The sequence below is a fragment of the Schistocerca cancellata genome, chromosome 1, assembly GCF_023864275.1.
Source record: "Schistocerca cancellata isolate TAMUIC-IGC-003103 chromosome 1, iqSchCanc2.1, whole genome shotgun sequence".
NCBI lineage: Eukaryota > Metazoa > Arthropoda > Insecta > Orthoptera > Acrididae > Schistocerca > Schistocerca cancellata.
Genome location: NC_064626.1, coordinates 10,787,245 through 10,805,109, shown reverse-complemented (window position 1 = coordinate 10,805,109; position 17,865 = coordinate 10,787,245). Strand labels below are relative to the sequence as shown.

General features: G+C 44.5%; 1 protein-coding gene across 2 annotated transcripts in view; it reads left to right on the top strand.

Moving 5' to 3' along the window:
* LOC126164039 (serine/threonine-protein kinase NLK) overlaps positions 1-17,865 on the top strand; it is a 436,819-nt gene that overhangs the window by 231,501 nt on the left and 187,453 nt on the right. For both annotated transcript variants that reach the window (XR_007535407.1, XM_049920206.1), the window contains exon 2: positions 14,837-14,966. Coding sequence is in view for 1 of the 2 variants with exons in the window: in XM_049920206.1 (XP_049776163.1) it covers positions 14,837-14,966 (130 nt within the window). In the remaining variant the exon portion in view is untranslated. The remainder of the gene's footprint in view (positions 1-14,836; positions 14,967-17,865) is intronic.

The following is a 17,865-nucleotide window of genomic DNA, read 5'->3' as shown; positions in this document are numbered from 1 at the left end:
TCCCGAGGGATATCGTACCAGATTCGGTTAAAGTGGCACGTTGGATCGTCAACATCCGGAGCTGGTGGGAGGGTCCTTCCCGTAATGCTCTACTGGGGAGAGGTCGGACGACCTCCCTGGCCAGCAGCAGAATCTCTCGCTGTGTGCGGGCGGGCATTACGTTGCTGAAGTGTGAGCACAGGATGGCTTTGCTGTGAACGGTAACAAACCAGACTTACCGCTGTGCTGCAAGGATACACCCAGGGGGTCTCCTGTTTGTCAGGCGGTATGACGGGCGACAGGTTGGTATCCTAGAGCTGTCTTCGGTCTGGAGTCTCATTGAGTGGAACAGAGTCCCGCTTCGGAATGAGCCCCGATGGCCAGAGACGTGCCGCACACGACTGCTTGCAAGCCGGTAACCTTCACCTTGCGGCTGTCCATATCGCCTGTTACCGAGATGCTTTGAGTGCGTGAAGTAAAAGCTACGCTCTGTGGTGGTTCGTTCGCACAAAATTGTGGTCATTGACAACGAGAAAGCAGGCGACGTATGGATTCAGCCCTTGAATATTGTAACAGAAAAAGAAACAGAGACGATAGGTGAAGCAGTGGAATTAATTTCCTAAGTCTGTTACACCTAATATGATCGCTCGTGAAGCAGTTACGATGATCTGTTTGCTCTAGGTCCCAGACAACTGTGCGTCCAAAAACGGCTGAAATGAGTGCCTGCCTAAAATCGCCACTTACAGTTCTCGTAACTGTACAGTCCGAGTAGGGTGGTTTCATATATAGGATGCTGGAAAAATTCAGTCGTCTACAATGGAGATGTGCTGGACCCGTACTATGTAACTCAGGAGTGAGGGCTCCATACCATATGAGACATTGAAAGTACAATAAGGAGGGCGACATCAGTGGTCGCACATTTACTTCAGTGTGGAGATACAGAAAAACCTAAGGTGGAAGATTTCTTCGACGTTTCAAGTACCCGGCAGTTCAAATGTTCAAATGTGTGTTAAATCTTATGGAACTTAACTGCTAAGGCCATCAGCCCCTAAGCTTACGCACTACTTAACCCAAGTTACCCTAAGGACAAACACACACACACTCATGCCCGAGGGAGGACTCGAACCTCCGCCGGGACCAGCCACACGCTGCAGCGCCCTAGACCGCTCGGCTAATCCCGCGCGGCAACCCTGTAGTAAGTGTGGAATATGGGAGTATATTAAAGCTGCCTGCCTGCCGATCTGGCAGCGATGGCGAAGAAAAGATTAATGCAAGTACCGCTAGCACAGTGATATTCCTTAATCATTGTTCCCGCGCTCCATAGGTTCATATGTGGTACAATGGGAACAATGGCACGTGTTGGTGTGCCACAGCAAACTGGAAATATCGCACTAAAATAGTGCCATTTTGCTTTGAATGCGAGCTGGAAATCGCACTATAATTTCGTCATTTCTCTTCCAATGTGTGGTCCGCCGCTCGTGGTCTCGCGGTAGCGTTCTCGCTTCCCGAGCTCGGGGTCCCGGGTTCGATTCCCGGCGGGGTCAGGGATTTTCACCTGCCTCGAGATGACTGGGTGTTTGTGTTGTCCTCATCATTTCATCATCATCCAGGAAAGTGGCGAAATTGGACTGAGCAAAGGTTGGGAAATTGTACGGGCGCTGATAACCACGCAGTTGAGCGCCCCACAAACCAAACATCATCATCACATCCAATGTGTGCGCTGGTATGGAAATAAGGTGTACAAGACATGTTTTGTAGCGGTCTCTCCGCAGTGTGGAGTGCTGGAATGATGTGCAGCTGCGCTACCAACAAGTCAGAGACGTGACTTCATCGTCCCTTCTGACACCCGTATCGGTGTTTGTGTTTAGCTTGTTGCGACAGCTCTCAGGTCGAGTGGTTTTTTGCGTGGACGTAATTTGCCGGCCCGACTTCCATTCCTGCTGTTAAAAACAGATTTTTTGTTTTAATTTATCCCTAGCATTGTTATATCTTCGTAAGTCAAAACACTATAGGCAAAGGTGGTAAAAAAAGCTAATGTATGAGGAAATTTAGCATGAAAACGTTTTCTGTAGATGATCTGCAGTAGAGAGCAGGGGCCCTTTTGCAGTGGATCTTTGACGAGGAAATCGAAATTCAAAGGGTTTGGCAGGTATGCTCTTATTTTTATTTACTTCAAACGTAAATCATACGACAAAGGGGTGTGGGACAAGGATCTCCAATTTGGTTTATGTAACAATTAAAAATTGAAGTATTTTGATCGGCATCTTAACTGTCCACAACCAATCCATCAGCTCAAATACTCAAACACTTATGAAAATCTAGAAGATTTACGTGCAAAAATCAAAGAAATTGAAGAAATTATTTAAACCTTACGAAACTAATGGAGAAGGCCGTATTACTGCAGAACTTTTGAAATGGTCTCTGCGAAAATGAAAAATGAGCTTAAGTTAACCAGGAAAACAGAAAACCTCTTAGGTGAGTCGAAGGTTCCTTGATATATCCATTACGTACTAAAGGCATGTTAATAACTGCTGAGGAATTTATTTGTAACCAGTTGCATGTAACATTTTCTAAAGTAAACATAGCAGTGGAGCGTAATTTAGGTAAATACCTAAGTGGTTTTAGGAGTGGCTGGCGTTGTTCCGAACAATTATTTGATCTGCGGTCAATGATTTGCCACTGGTTACTGAATTGAAAAGATGTTTGTTGATTTCCAAGAGGCCAGGTGTGATAAACCTATAAGCAGGTTGATTCATCTCTCAACTTTCCTACAATATTTCGTCTGAGATGGCCGCAGTAAAAACATGCTTTCTAAAGACTTAACGTAAATTTAATAATTCAATTTAGTTACGATTACTGCACTTCTAACTCAAAGGGGTACGGCCCAGCGCACTGTAGCGCATACCTAAATTTTTGTTCGAGTCTCCGCCTTCTGCCATGGACTTCATAGTAGTGTGCAGATGTAGATGTACGCTGTGCGAGAAACCGCGCGGGTGGAATAGTAGACGTGACACTGCCTCGGAGCAGGCAGCCACGTCTCAGGTTTCAGGACGCGGCGTCGGCCGCGCCGGTAGAGTCATTGCCTGGCGAGGATCGTAGCGTAGCGAGCGGCGATCGAGCCGAAAGTGTAAACGCACGCGGCAGCCGGGTGCGTGCGCTGCCGACTCACCTGTCACGTATTACAGTGACATGTCACGTGGCTTTCTGTCTTAGTTCGCTAACAGACTGCCACCATCTTAACCACTAATATCTCTGCACATGCCACGCAAACTGATCAGCCAGAACATAATAACCACCGACACGCTGTCGATATAAACCCGTCCTGGCGGTAGCAGCGTCACCTGGCGACGAACGACTGCCGGTCAGACAGTGACAGTGGGCGTGCCGTCCGTGTGAAGGCGCGCGGTCTGCAGGAATTTGACAGAGCGCAGGGGTCGGACGTCGTGGGCTGGGCGGGACAGCCGGAACTGAACCAGGCTTTAATAGCGGGCACCGTACGAGTGTGTCGGAGCGCACAGTGCAGCGAACACTCGTAACGCAGCCGACGACCCGTGCACGTGGCAGTGTTAACACCACGTGACCCTCGGCACTGGACGTTGCTGCAGTGACAGAGCGTTACGTGGTCCGATGAATCCCGATACCCTTTTCATCATGCCGGCCGTTGTGGCCGAACGGTTCTAGGCGCATCAGTCTGGAACCGCGCGACCGCTAAGGTCGCAGGTTCGAATCCTGCCTCGGGCATGGCTGTGTCATGTCCTTAGGTTAGTTAGGTATAAGTAGTTCTAAGTTCTAAGGGAATGATGGCCTCAGATGTTGAGTCCCATAGTGCTCAGAGCCATTTGAAACTCTTGCTCGAGAATACTGACGTGATACTGCTATATGACTGACAACACTGCGCTGGAAAATGGGAAACAGGTAAAGTTATTAAAAGTGCACATAAACGGCCTCTTCGTCTCGCATCATTTTCATGCAAATTGCAGCTAATTTCGTTCTGACAGCTTTCTTTTTTTCAAAAAAGAAACATTTATACGTGTGATAAATTTCAACTGTTTATAATTAAAAACGTATGTGTATATCCATATAACATTCCTTAACAACAGTGCCGAATTCCTTTGGGTTGCCGGCCAGAGTGGCCGAGCGGTTCTAGGCGCTACATTCTGGAACCGCGCGACCGCTACGGTCGCAGGTTCGAATCCTGCGTCGGGCATGGATGTGTGTGATGTCCTTAGGTTAGTTAGGTTTAAGTAGTTCTAAGTTCTAGGGGACTGATGACCTCAGATGTTAAGTCCCATAGTGCTCAGAGCCATCCTTTGGGTTGAAAACTTTGAACTGTAGGTGTTCTTTGAAATTATTGCAACTTCGCACACGCTCGAGCATTCTCTATTTTTTTAACTAATTAGTACGTGCGATGCTACTGCCTGAAACATGTCAGGGCGAACATTGGCTGACAGGTCAGATGTTACTGCTTCGTGGTTGTCCCTTGTAAATCTCTTCCTTAGCCCACTCCCAGAGAAAAGAAAATTTCAAGGCGTTAAATGGGCGCTGCGGGCAGGGCATTCGTTGTGCACCACGTTTGGCAGGCGTGACGTGATACCACACCGTACTGCTGCTTTCGGACGCCCCTGTGCTTTTTAAACATATTCGTGTGCGTTTTCGGGTGCCCAGTAATAGCAGTTATGCCATCCTCCAATGTGCAGAACTGCTGCATCAGCCCACAGAATGTTCCGAAATAGTTTAGTCTAGTCATCATTCCAACCCAATAGAATTTTCTTCTTTTTACAAAAGATTGCCTGTGATAATGTTATTTATTCTGCCACGGTTTCGGTTCTAAACTGTCATCAACGGCAGCTGCACATCATACAAAAGTGGACAATAGATGTGACAACCAAATAAACAGGAAAAACCGTTAAATCGATCGAAATACCCTCACTAATTATCACACGTGTATCACGTGTCATACATGCTACGACATAAGTTACCACTGAAAACCGTACTTGCCAATAAAAATAAAAAATTGTGACAAGGTGATGGCACATTCACAAAAGTATAGCATGTGTATACAAGTCAAAGATCAAAGTCTTTGCCAAGCCAGAGAAGCTGCCATTAAATACTTCTTTGGTAATCAGATTACAACATTGAAGTGTTAACAGCCGACATTAAATAAAAAAATTAATAAAATAAAATGTAAAGTAATAGAACAACAGGATTGATAAATGTAAGGATATGCTGTATTTTCCAAACGAGTCAAAAGCGTAAGCATGTAAAATACAAACAACAGAGCAGCCCGCATCTCGTGGTCGTGCGGTAGCGTTCTCGCTTCCCACGCCCGGGTTCGCAGGTTCGATTCCCGGCGGGGTCAGGGATTTTCTCTGCCTCGTGATGGCTGGGTGTTGTGTGCTGTCCTTAGGTTAGTTAGGTTTAAGTAGTTCTAAGTTCTAGGGGACTGATGACCATAGCTGTTAAGTCCCATAGTGCTCAGAGCCATTTGAACCATTTTTTTTGAACAAACAACAGAGCAATCCCTGAAATTAAAATCACTCAAGCCATATTTGAGAAAAACACACATTAAAATAAATTAATACGAAGGAAATGCAATTTTTAGGAGTGAAGGAAAATACAAAAGGAATGTAGAATATGTAAATCTAAGACATCTAAAATTTCATGCTTACGCCATAACGTAACCTTTCTTTGTGAAGAAAGATGGTATACTCTAAACTGTTACTCATTGTTTACAAGAATATGGTATCGAGTGTGTACGGAATCAGAAAATATAATCGAAATTTCATTTATCATACTGATAAAAATTAATAGAGAGATAGGGTACGAACCCACACATTGGTTCATCAACATTACTACACTGTCATAAGATGAAATAAAAAACACCAGTTAGCTTAGAGGCCAAAATCAATAAAGGAAAACAATACTGAATTATGAAATCAAATACAGGGAAATAAATAATCATATCACAATAATTTTTTTTAATGGACAGAACCAAGGATACATGGCAAAAAATAAGAGGGTGCTTTTAACCCTGACTGTAAACACATTGCAAAAGTAATATAACTGTGAAAATAGTAAAAATATTGTGTGGCCGTGTGTTTCGAACGATTTAACGGTTTTCTGTTTTTTATTTCGTTTGCCATTGTCACATTGTCCACTTTTCTATGTTGTCCAGCTGGCGTTGATGACGGTTTAGAACCGAAACCAGTAGGAGAATAAACAGCATTACGACAGACAGCACAGTGTTACGGATTTGTGTAAAATTTGTACGTGCCGTTGACTATCGCCTATGTTCTTTTCTTGTGCCACAGTCATCAGGAAGCAGTTGCTACACAGTATGCGGCCTCCACGGCGTAAAAGAGAGGTCGCAACTGTGTAACGCGTTAGACCACTTTCACGAAATCCTTTACGCAGTGGTTTCTCAGGGATCCTGATCTTGCTGCATCGTCCTGTTTTTAGTAATTTGGGATGGCGGTGTTTAACTTTCTTTTGCATCCGGTGTTGCACGGAAACCTCGTTAAGCCCCGTATCGCCTTTGTACTGCTGTTTTGGCCCTCCACAGTTAACACAGCGGCATTTTCGTTCTAGAGCAAAAGAAGAAATGATGTTAAATACAGTATCAAGGAGAGCCGTTTCTAAAAAAATTAGTTCTAAGAAAATTGGTTTGTAAGTAAAGAAATGACGGCCGTTTATAAATAAGGAGCGAGTAATGGGACGCCCTGTATAATGGTCGGCAACCTCTGCAGTGGGACGTGAATGTGGCTGCTCTGGGAGGTGCCACTCGTACAGTATAAAGTCAACGCGAAGTAGGCGGCGGGATGGGAACAGCTGCAGACCTCCACAAATCTCACCTGCCGCCTTTCTTACATTCTTTTCGATTTACGGAATGTTTGCTTCAGTTTTAGTACAAACTGAACCCGCCGCGTTCTTATTACAAATAGGAATGGTAAGAAGTATTAATAAAATGCGTCGATAAAATAAAGTACGGTATTAAACACATTACCTACAGCTAGAATTGTCTATCCCGAGGACCCATCACGTAAAAGTAAATATATTGTGCAGCGAGAGTCGATGTGCCAATTGTCACGGGAATTATGACCAGGTATTCACGTTGTGTTGCAGGAAACTCACTAAGAGTTCCGCGGGCTGCAGCTTCAGTGAACGGGGCGGCGTTAATGCAGATAAAACGAGAGACCACTTGGGAAGGTCTCGTACTCACCTGCTTCGGGCACGATTAGCCGAGCGGAAGAGCTTACGGCTGGTGAAAGTCACAGACACAAAGGGAAGAGGATGAGGTGGAGTGATGGCATCACAGAAGTAATGGAATCTCACCTGAAAATTGTTCGGGCGGTAGTGCAGGGCGTAAGAAATAAGCGTACTTCGGTTGACGGCTCCGCGGGGAAAAGCCGTAGTTTAGGTCGTAGCTTTCGTACTTCTGGGACTAATTTTCCTAATACGTGCTCCGAAACTCGGTTTTTCGCCGACAGTGACGGACAAATGTCTGCATTCTACGAAGAGAGACACCGTGTAAGTGGGTTTTTTCACTGCCTTAGGTGATGTAATTCGTGTCTAATGCACCTAATTTTGAATTCAAGTTTAGAAATGCATATATCACGTAGGCGATTAAGGGCTGTCACCTGATTGTAACGGCATCCACACGTGTGACAGACAATTACGTAAGTACGACGACGCGTTTGGCGCCCAATTTCGTGTCCTCCTGTGCCGGCGTGATGACCAGGCTATCCGAGATGAACAAAACTGCGAAGGGTGCCTCTTAAGACGTCCGGATCGGCAAACCCAGCCACCGTTACAGAGAAATTGCAAAGATGTGCCCGTAGAGAGAGAACGCGTGACGAAGGCCAAGGCACTAGCTACCATTTCAGCGGAGATGTCCCAGAAGGCTGCAGTAATATGTCGTCGGGTGTAGTTGGTATGTACTTGTAGACAGTATATTTCAGCTTATCCCCCAGAAAAAAAATTGTACAGGCGTGTCCCTAGCAGGTACGCAGGTTAAATGACAGACAAACAAGTGTCGGTGTGGGAACGTTTAAAAATATGATATCTGGTAAACGACTCGCACTGAAATACTGCAACAAAACCTCTCACATTCTAATTCATCCTGCTTTTAGTTTGTTGGCAATAGGCATAGTTCCATTTAAAAAGCGTGTCTCCATAGAGAATATACTTTCTAAATATTATTACAGCCTCTGACTACCAATCGATTCTGTAGAAATCTTATATCAGTAGCAATGTCCATTTCTGCAATGTTTGCGGTGCAAAGTTTAGAAGATTCACGCTTTGTAATTTCCTTAATGGTTTCGATGGTTTCATAGTATACCAAAGAAGTGAATAACTAGTGGAAAAGAGTAACGCCAAAGAAGCGTTGCTAATCCTTGGCTGTGTACAATAATGGTTCGACAGGTGGACAAAAGCTGGTTTTGTGGCGGAAAATTTAGACATAACGAGGAAGGTAAGCCGAGCCATCCTGTCGCAAGCAGCCAGTCCGACACGAAGGACGAGTCGGCAGAGTACGTGTGCGCCGACAGCTGTACCCTGCGGCCGAACTGCGGAACAGGTTTTCCAGATGGGGAGGGATCGGTCGTCACGGGAGACGCAAAGTGGCGTGCGGTATCGGCAGAGTTACTGGTCCTGGGGAAAGCAAGAGGCGAAAGGACCGCAAGGCAACGCCGACGAGTAACTGGCAGGCAGAGTCGCGAAACGCGGCGCGAGCCAGCCAGCCTGCTGTATTGCCCCCGTGTGTCAGCCAGTACTCGGCGGCAGGACATCGGGAGTCTGACATAGTATCGATACATACGTGCAAATTAACGACGTACCGGCTGCACATTGTAAATATACAGCGTGTTTATAAATGAATATCGGGGTTTTAAAGCTTTATAATATTAACTAAAACCCCGATATTCATTTATAAACATCCTGTACCGCCAGTTTCGCAGCTATATATTTAAGTATTTGTTTATTATTAGATATTCTGTACAACAACAAGCTAGGAGCCTGTTACTCCGCGAGAAGGGCACGTTCGTCATTATTTTCATATTGCTTAGACGAGGGAGAGGAAGAAAAAGCTTCGGTAAGTTTCCAGCTGTTCAGTATTGAAAATTCGAAGGGTTACTGGAATTCTGCCAAAATTGCAACACAATTCGCAGTTTACTTTTGTACGAATTGTTTACTTTCCCTCATTCGAAGAAAAATCGTTATTTATTATTATTGCCTACATTTTTTTTACAAGTCTAATTGTTCTCCTTGTGTCGAAACTAAGTATAACTTGCACAAACTCACCTTGTTGTACCTATTGCGACAGAATCCGGAAACAGGGTGTCTCATTAAAGAAGCATTTCGGCACCGGAGAGAGCGATAGCTTACGGAAAAGTCTGTCTTTGGGTTTGCAGTAAGGTAAGAGAAGAAATTTCATGTTTACTTTCGTACTAGGAAATTATCTTTTCTCTAACTGTCGATAACTGTAAAAAAAATTACAGTTGCGGTTGAAAAAAGCTACAGCTTCTTCTATATCGCCGTAGATAAGAAAGTGCCGCGTTTTAACGATTTGGCAAAATACTCTCCTCCTCGCGTGCTATCATTCGCCAAAATGTCTTTTCGATATCTCGACCGGTTTAGGAGATACGAGGGATGTTACAAATATTTCATTCTTGCGCACGTACGGTCGGGAGTGAACGGCTACGTACGATTCATTTTCTCGAGATTGGAGACTGGTAGAGACCGCCTCCCAAGTCTCAAGAAAAATTCGAAATATTAGCTAAATTTCGTACACAGCAACGTACGGTGTAATATGTACGAAACTTAAAATCGTAGCGACCCCAATTTCTCGTTGGAAACTTTTCGAATTTGGCACAGTCTGGTACGTAAATGTGAGTCGCACAGTAAGTACGGCCAGTGACGTGGGGCAGGTCTGCGGCCGGCGTGGCCTCGGTAGCGCAGCGCCGCCCCACTGCACCAGGCTGTCCTCTCAGGGGTCAGCACCGGCCGCGGCTGGCGCTGCTCGTATTCCGCACCGCTGTTCTTTTAGCAATTGTCACTCGCTCTTCGTAAAACAGCAGCAGCCTAGAAATTGGCCGAATACTCGTTTACAGTGTCTTCACAAAACTTCGAGGTTCTCGCCGGGTGACTTTTTTACGGTCTTCGTAAATTTTCGTTCTTCTGGGTGTGCAGTACCCAGCTCTCTACAACACTGCGTCGAATCGCAGTCTTCAGCTTCTGGTAATCGGTCGCCTTCACAAAGAAGCGTTCGCAGTTGTTTCTCAGAGGTCGACCAAAACTGGTGGTACGGAGGAAACGTCCGCGGCTGGGCCCGCGTGCGCCGCGGCGGCCCGCTCGAGCTCCCCTCTCGGTCCGGACTTGCCACCGACGTGACGCGCCCCTTCCTCCTGACGACTCAGTTGGGAGAATATCGAATAATAGAGCGAGCTGTCGGTGGAGCCGGCTCCACGTGCTCTTGCGCTCTCCTCGCTCTACAGCGGCGGTTGTAGACTTATTTGTCTCGCCAACCGTACAAAATGGTTCAAATGGCTCTGAGCACTATGGGACTTAACATCTATGGTCATCAGTCCCCTAGAACTACTTAAACCTAACTAACCTAAGAACAGCACACAACACCCAGTCATCACGGGGTAGAGAAAATCCCTGACCCCGTCGGGAATGGAACACGGGCGCGGGAAGCGAGAACGCTACCGCACGACCACGAGCTGCGGACGCGAACCGTACAGTTTGTTCACAAAAATGGACGCGCATAGAATTCCTACGTTAGCTCTACAGATACCAACATTTCCTTTGCTGACCGTATGCTAGTTATGTCGCTCTGTCTGTGATGTAAATAAATAAAAGGATTAATATCCGTGAACGTGTTGTAAGAGAAAAACGAAAGATACGTGTCCACCCAGGAAAGACAGCGGGTTATAAAACTTTGAAAACTCAAACGAACTTACTCCTGACAGAGAGCGCACTCGTATGTATATAACGTCAGATATTACAGAAATAATTTCTATTCACTTCATACGAAACTTCACAAACTTCTAGAAAATCCGAAGGTGAAAAAGTGTAGAGACAAGGGGTCGCGAATCCTCGCCCGGCCTAACCTCTGCGGTCCCGCGGTGCCCGAGCCGGACAGATACGCTGTGCTCAGACTCGGCTTCCATCAGCGTCTCCTGTATTTTAATCACCGAGACGGTCTTCACATTTGTTGTAATTAAATCTTAACAAGAACGACACGTTTCCGTCAATCTTAAATGGGTCGTTGCCTTAAAGCGACTTACTCTCGAAGCACACGAGTTATAACGCGATAATAACTCCATAAGAAAATTGTTTAGCCACCAATAAGAAATTTCCCGTCATTTTATTGCTACAGATCGTACCGATAACGAGTGTAGCCGGCCGCGGTGGCCGAGCGGTTCTAGGCGCTTCAGTCTGGAACCGCGTGACGCTACGGCCGCAGGTTCGAATCCAGCCTCGGGCATAGATGTGTGTGATGTCCTCAGGTTAGTTAGGTTTAAGTAGTTCTAAGTTCTAGGGGACTGATGTCCTCAGATGTTAAGTCCTATAGTGCTGAGAGCCATTTGAACCAATTGACGAGGAGTGTCGTGACATTCGACGTCCTCGTGCTTATGAACAGCGTACATTCACAGGGTGTAACGTATAACATAAAACCTATCCAATATAGGCTTTTGCCAAACGTGAAGAATACCGTCTCGGTTTCTGCTTGTGACGTAGGCAGCGTTCTTGCTTCCTGTTGGTTCTACTACACGTGGCACTTTGCCGAAATATCCCACAACTTATTTTGTGTTTCACGTGACGAAACAGCTACTGGACCAAAAACAGCAGAAACTGACGTCACAGAGCTTGCAGAGCCGCACGTCAGCGTTAACCACCTGGTCCCGTGTACGCGGCGTGAGCATCACGTCATCGACGGGAAGTCGATGCTCGTGTTATTCACGCAGGGCTTACCGGGCGGTAAGAGACTGGCAGCCGAGGTGCCTTTCGGACGGCTACTTTCGACGAGCGTTTCCGGCGCGAGGCAGCGGTTGTGTTTGCGGGCGCGCTACATGGCGCACCGAACCGCCGTCCCTGCTCAGAGAGAGAGAGAGAGAGAGTGCAGTGCCAGCGGTGACATCAGACGCGGCCAGTACTCGATCGACGCCGGCGCAGAGGTGCAGTCGGCAAGGGTGAAGGGGGGGGGCGGGGGCAGTCTGCACGGCGGCGGCGCCTCGCCTGGCAGCGAGCGGTCAGAGCCAGCAGTCGGCTGAACCCTTACACCAGTGTGTCACTAAACTGGAGAGTGTCATCGAATGTTTCACACAGCGCCGTGAATGCGCTTCGGTGCGGAATTTCCGTCTGAGTAAAAAAACGTACAGATTGTAATTACCTTCCCAACAACATACTCGAGTCACTTGCGGTTCTCTGCTTTGTGTCATACAAATACATTACCCCAGGTTGACCATACAGAACGAATTAATAGTAGTAATTTAGAGTAGCTCATGATTCTTGTTAAAGTCTTCTGAAAACGAAATCCGTCCGTCTCATTTATGTGTGAATAAGAGTTCAAAACACACCTACGTCTTTATAAATTGTTCACCATAATTTTATTCTGAAGTATGTTCCGGTTGCCTCATAGAAACGAAGCTTGTACACTTTTTATTTGTTCCTTGAATCACAGACACTTGTTACTTAATTTAAAAGTTACGAAGAAACTCTACGGCAGCAGTGTTACAAAAGAAAAAGAAAAAAAAAGATTTGCTTTGCAAACTTGAAAAATTCGAGATCTGCAACTCTGATTAGATTTAAAATCTGAGGATTATTTTCCTTCCAATTGACCAGGGGCAATTAAGGGTTCGTCCACCCCATTTTTGGAGTAGCTGTTTTAAATTTCTGGAATGGGATGGTAATATTGTACTGTCATCACTTCTATTCTAGCATGATTATTATTATTATTATTATTATTATTATTATTTTCCGTGCAACAGGAAAATGAGTACTTGTCGGTGAAAGCTTCCAAATTCCTCGAAGATGGTGATCGGACGATGAGTAGACCAAATCAGCGAGGGGCCGAGCCGTGGGTCACAGATACGGAGAACGAGAACGAGAACGTGTGCGCGACAGACGATACGGGACGGGACGGGACGGGACGAGTGCAGTCTGAAGGGAGCACCGGGGGTTCTAAATTTCAGAGTACCCTGCGCACTGCTCGGGCGCAGACAGGCCGAGCTCAACTCTATTATACAAATCGATTTTCTACTTTCGTGTCTTATTATCGTCTCATTTACTTTGTTTTCGTTTTTGCACTAGGTGTCGCTATTTTTCATACAAGTGTTGCGCAAGAGACGAAATATCTGAAAGCAAAAACGTACAGGGTGATCAAAAAGTCAGTATAAATTTGAAAACTTAATAAACCACGTAATAATGTAGATAGAGAGGTAAAAATTTACGTACGTGCTTGGAATGACATGGGGTTTTATTAGAACAAAAAAGTTCACAAAATGCCCAACAGATGGCGCTGGACAGCTAAACGCCAGTAACTGCTACCGTGACGGGTGAGAGGTACGCCGAAATGTTACAGAATCTTATCATCCCCAGCCTGGCCGATAAACACCTGCTGGAACGTACGACGTTTATGCAGGATGGCGCTCCACCCCATATTGCTAGACGTGTGAAAGATCTCTTTTGTACGCGTCGTTTGGTGATGATCGTGTGCTCAGCCGCAACTTTCGTCATGCTTGGCCTCCCAGGTCCCCAGGGCTCAGTCCGTGCGATTATTGGCTTTGGGGTTACCTGAAGTCGCAAGTGTATCGTGATCGACCGACATCTCTAGGGATGCTGAAAGACAACATCCGACGCCAATACCTCACCGTAACCCCGGACATGCTTTACACTGCTGTTCACAACATTATTCCTCGACTACAGCTGTTGAGGAATGTTGGTGGACATATTGAGCATTTGCTCTAAAGAACATCATCTTTGCTTTGTCTTACTTTGTTATGCTAATTATTGCTATTCTGATCAGATGAAGCGCCATCTGTCGGACATTTTTTGAACTTTTATATTTTTTGGTTCTAATAAAACCCCATCTCATTCCAAGCATGTGTGTCAATTTGTACCTCTATCTACATTATTCCGTAATTTATTCAGTTTTCAAATTTATACTGACTTTTTGATCACCCGGTATATACGTTTCACAGAGAACAATCCCACACTATACAAGAACCTAGACAGGTAAACGTGTTTTAACGAAAATTACTTCAGCAGTGAAAAAGCCAGTATTATTTCACGAGAAAAATGATTTCCATGTTATTTGGCAAAACAAGAAGCAGAGAATAAAGTATAAAGGAGCTATTTACTGCATTCTAGACATTTTTGATGTCATGTCTTTTGCAAGTATAAATTTTCTCCGTCAAATGTATGTTTTGAAATGTATGGACGACATTTTTTCCAATTTTTTTTTCAATTATCAGCGGTGTAAAGAATTTGTCACACGACTTTTGACACGAACATCCACTATGAATTTTGTTGCGGTCATTAATAAACTCTGTTACCACCGCTTCCCCTACGTTTTGGTACTGTATTCTGATTTTTTTCGTAGTATAGTCCCTCATAACCTCATTCGTACAAACGCGGATCAGGCAGCATCTCTCCCGACACACGCAGTTTTGGCGCCGACGTGTAAACAAAAACTACCGCTCGAGAGAGATGAAACTCTGCAGGGATTGGCTTTAGGGGTCGTTCTGGCAGGTGTGTGGCAGTGACTGGAACTGTACGAGGCGTTGTGAAGGCAGCGACTCGCCAAATAACCTGGCACAGGTGGTTTGCTGCTGAGCCGGCGACTGTTTGGTTGCAGGGCGGTGACGGACCCGAGGGACGGGCGACGCGTCGCGCTCAAGAAGCTGCCCAACGTCTTCCAGTCGCTCGTCTCGTCCAAGCGCGTCTTCCGCGAGCTCAAGATGCTCTGCTTCTTCAAGCACGAGAACGTGAGTACCTGCTGCACGGCCCACAATAAATGACTGTATCCTCAGTTGTTGCAGGAACATCACTCACACTGATTAGTAACAGGTAGCACGCACGAATGCACAACTGGAAGTGGCGCCTAAATTGCCATCTGCTGGTGGCAACGAACTCTTCACGTAACTACCCAGAAAAGTTGTCGAAAACGAACATACAGATTAAACGTGGAATATACCAAGGAGACTCATTAAGTTCTTTCTGGTTCTGCCTGGCTTTGAACCCACTATCCAACATGCTAAATAACACAAATTATGGATACAATAATACTGGAACATACCAACACAAAATCACACATTTGCTATACATGGATGATCTAAAACTACTGGCAGCAACCAATCAACAACTCAACCAATTACTAAAGATAACAGAAGTATTCAGCAATGATATAAATATGGCTTTTGGAACAGGCAAATGTAAGAAAAATAGCATAGTCAAGGGAAAACACACTAAACAAGGAGATTACATATTGGATAACCACAGCGACTGCATAGAAGCGATGGAAAAAACAGATGCCTATAAATATCTAGTATACAGACAAAAATAGGAGTAGGTAATACAAATATTAAAGAAGAACTAAAAGAAAAATATAGACAAAGACTAACAAAAATACTGAAAACAGAATTGACAGCAAGAAACAAGACAAAAGCTATAAATACTTATGCTATACCAATATTGACCTACTCATTTGGAGTAGTGAAATGGAGTAACACAGACCTAGAAGCACTCAATACACTTACACGATCACAATGCCACAAATATAGAATACATCACATACATTCAGCAACAGAAAGATTCACATTAAGCAGAAAGGAAGGAGGAAGGGGATTTATCGGCATAAATAACCTACATTATGGACAGGTAGACAATTTAAGAAAATTCTTTCTACAACGAGCAGCAACTAGCAAAATACACAAAGCAATCACTCATAAATACATCGGCTACACCACTGCAATTTCATAACCACTTCTACAACCCTCTAGATCACATAACATCAACAGATACGAAGAAAGTAAATTGGAAAAAGAAAACACTACATGGCAAGCACCCGTATCATCTAACACAGCCACACATCGATCAAGACGCATCCAACACATGGCTAAGAAAAGACAATAGGCCTATATACAGTGAGACGGAAGGATTCATGATTGCAATACAGGATCAAACAATAAACACCAGATATTACAGCAAGCATATTATTAGAGATCCCAATACCACAACAGATAAATGCAGACTTTGCAAACAACAAATAGGAACAGTAGATCACGTCACAAGCGGATGTACAATACTAGCAAATACAGAATACCCCAGAAGACATGACAATGTAACAAAAATAATACATCAAAAGCTTGCCTTACAACATAAACTTATAAAACAACACGTTCCCACATACAAGTATGCACCACAAAATGTACTGGAGAATGATGAATACAAATTATACTGGAACAGAACCATTATAACAGATAAAACAACACCACATAACAAACCTGACATCACACTCACCAATAAAAAGAGGAAATTAACACAACTAATCGAAATATCCAATACAACCAAATATACAAAAGAAAACAGGAGAAAAAATTGAAAAATACATCCAACTGGCTGAGGAAGTCAAGGACATGTGGCATCAGGATAAAGTTGACATTATACCAATTATACTATCAACTACAGGAGTCATACCATACAATATCCACCAGTACATCAACGCAGTACAGCTACATCCAAACGTATATGTACAACTACAGAAATCTGTAATTATTAATACATGTTCAATTACCCGAAAGTTCCTAAATGCAATGTAACATATACCGTACAGTTAAAAGGAAGTCACGCTTGATCAAGGTCCGCGTCACTTTCCATTTTTAACCAGACATAACGTCTGAGAAAGGAAAGAAATAATAAGAGTAATGTTGACGTGGTAAACTGATCTGTTCTGGCTTAACAATCCACCATTCCTGGAAGTGAATGGCGTAGTGGTTATTGTTTGAATCAGTCGTTTGTACATTCGTTAATTTTGAGCATCGCGGAGTAAACTTATCATTGCCAGCGCACTTCTTGCGAAAACCTTAAGCGTATTCCGAATGCCCGTCATAACGTGTACGTAGCTTAGCAGTGATCGGTGTTTGAAATGTGTGGCCTGTTGGAAAGATAGGTAAAATGAAGCACTCGCTCACGCAATCTGCAGAGAGCGTGGCACGTGGTTGCAGGTGGTACAAGGAACGCCTCGAAGCACCACTGTGACTCGAGCATTTGTGTCGGGATCCTACATTTCTCCTCACACTTGTTAATCAAGTCCATTACCTGCTGCTTTGACCTCCATAAATGTTGTTGATTGATTAGTCTTTCCAGCTGATTTCACCTCGCTTCTACTTACAGACAAATCATGATTCAGCTGTGGTCAACCTAGCGAGCCTTATAATTGCTGTCGTTCTCAACACGTTCTGTTACCAAGTCTTCCCACTCAGTCATAGGTCCACAAATATCTGGGTAGATGATAGTAAGCAGGTATTACCAATGCCCTTTAGGGACGAGTGATTTGGACTAATTGCTGCTAATAGGTGTCGCATTGCTGGTCTTTACTGTTTGGAGTGAGTGAACGTGATGTTGTAGACCTCTTTCGTCAGATTATGATCTCGCTACTATCTGCACCAGTTAAAGAAAAGGCAGAGACTGTTGTAACGAGCTAAGGATAATTTCTTCTTCTTCTTCTTACTATTATTATACAAATTCGGCCGTTAAAGACCGTGAAAACAGTTATTTCTTGCGCTTCTGGGAAATCTTCTTTCTCTCAGTCCACACTTCTTTCATTCTTGCGCTGAAGGTGGCTTTTCTCTCTTCAGACCATTTAGTTCCACAAGTCTTCTTAAT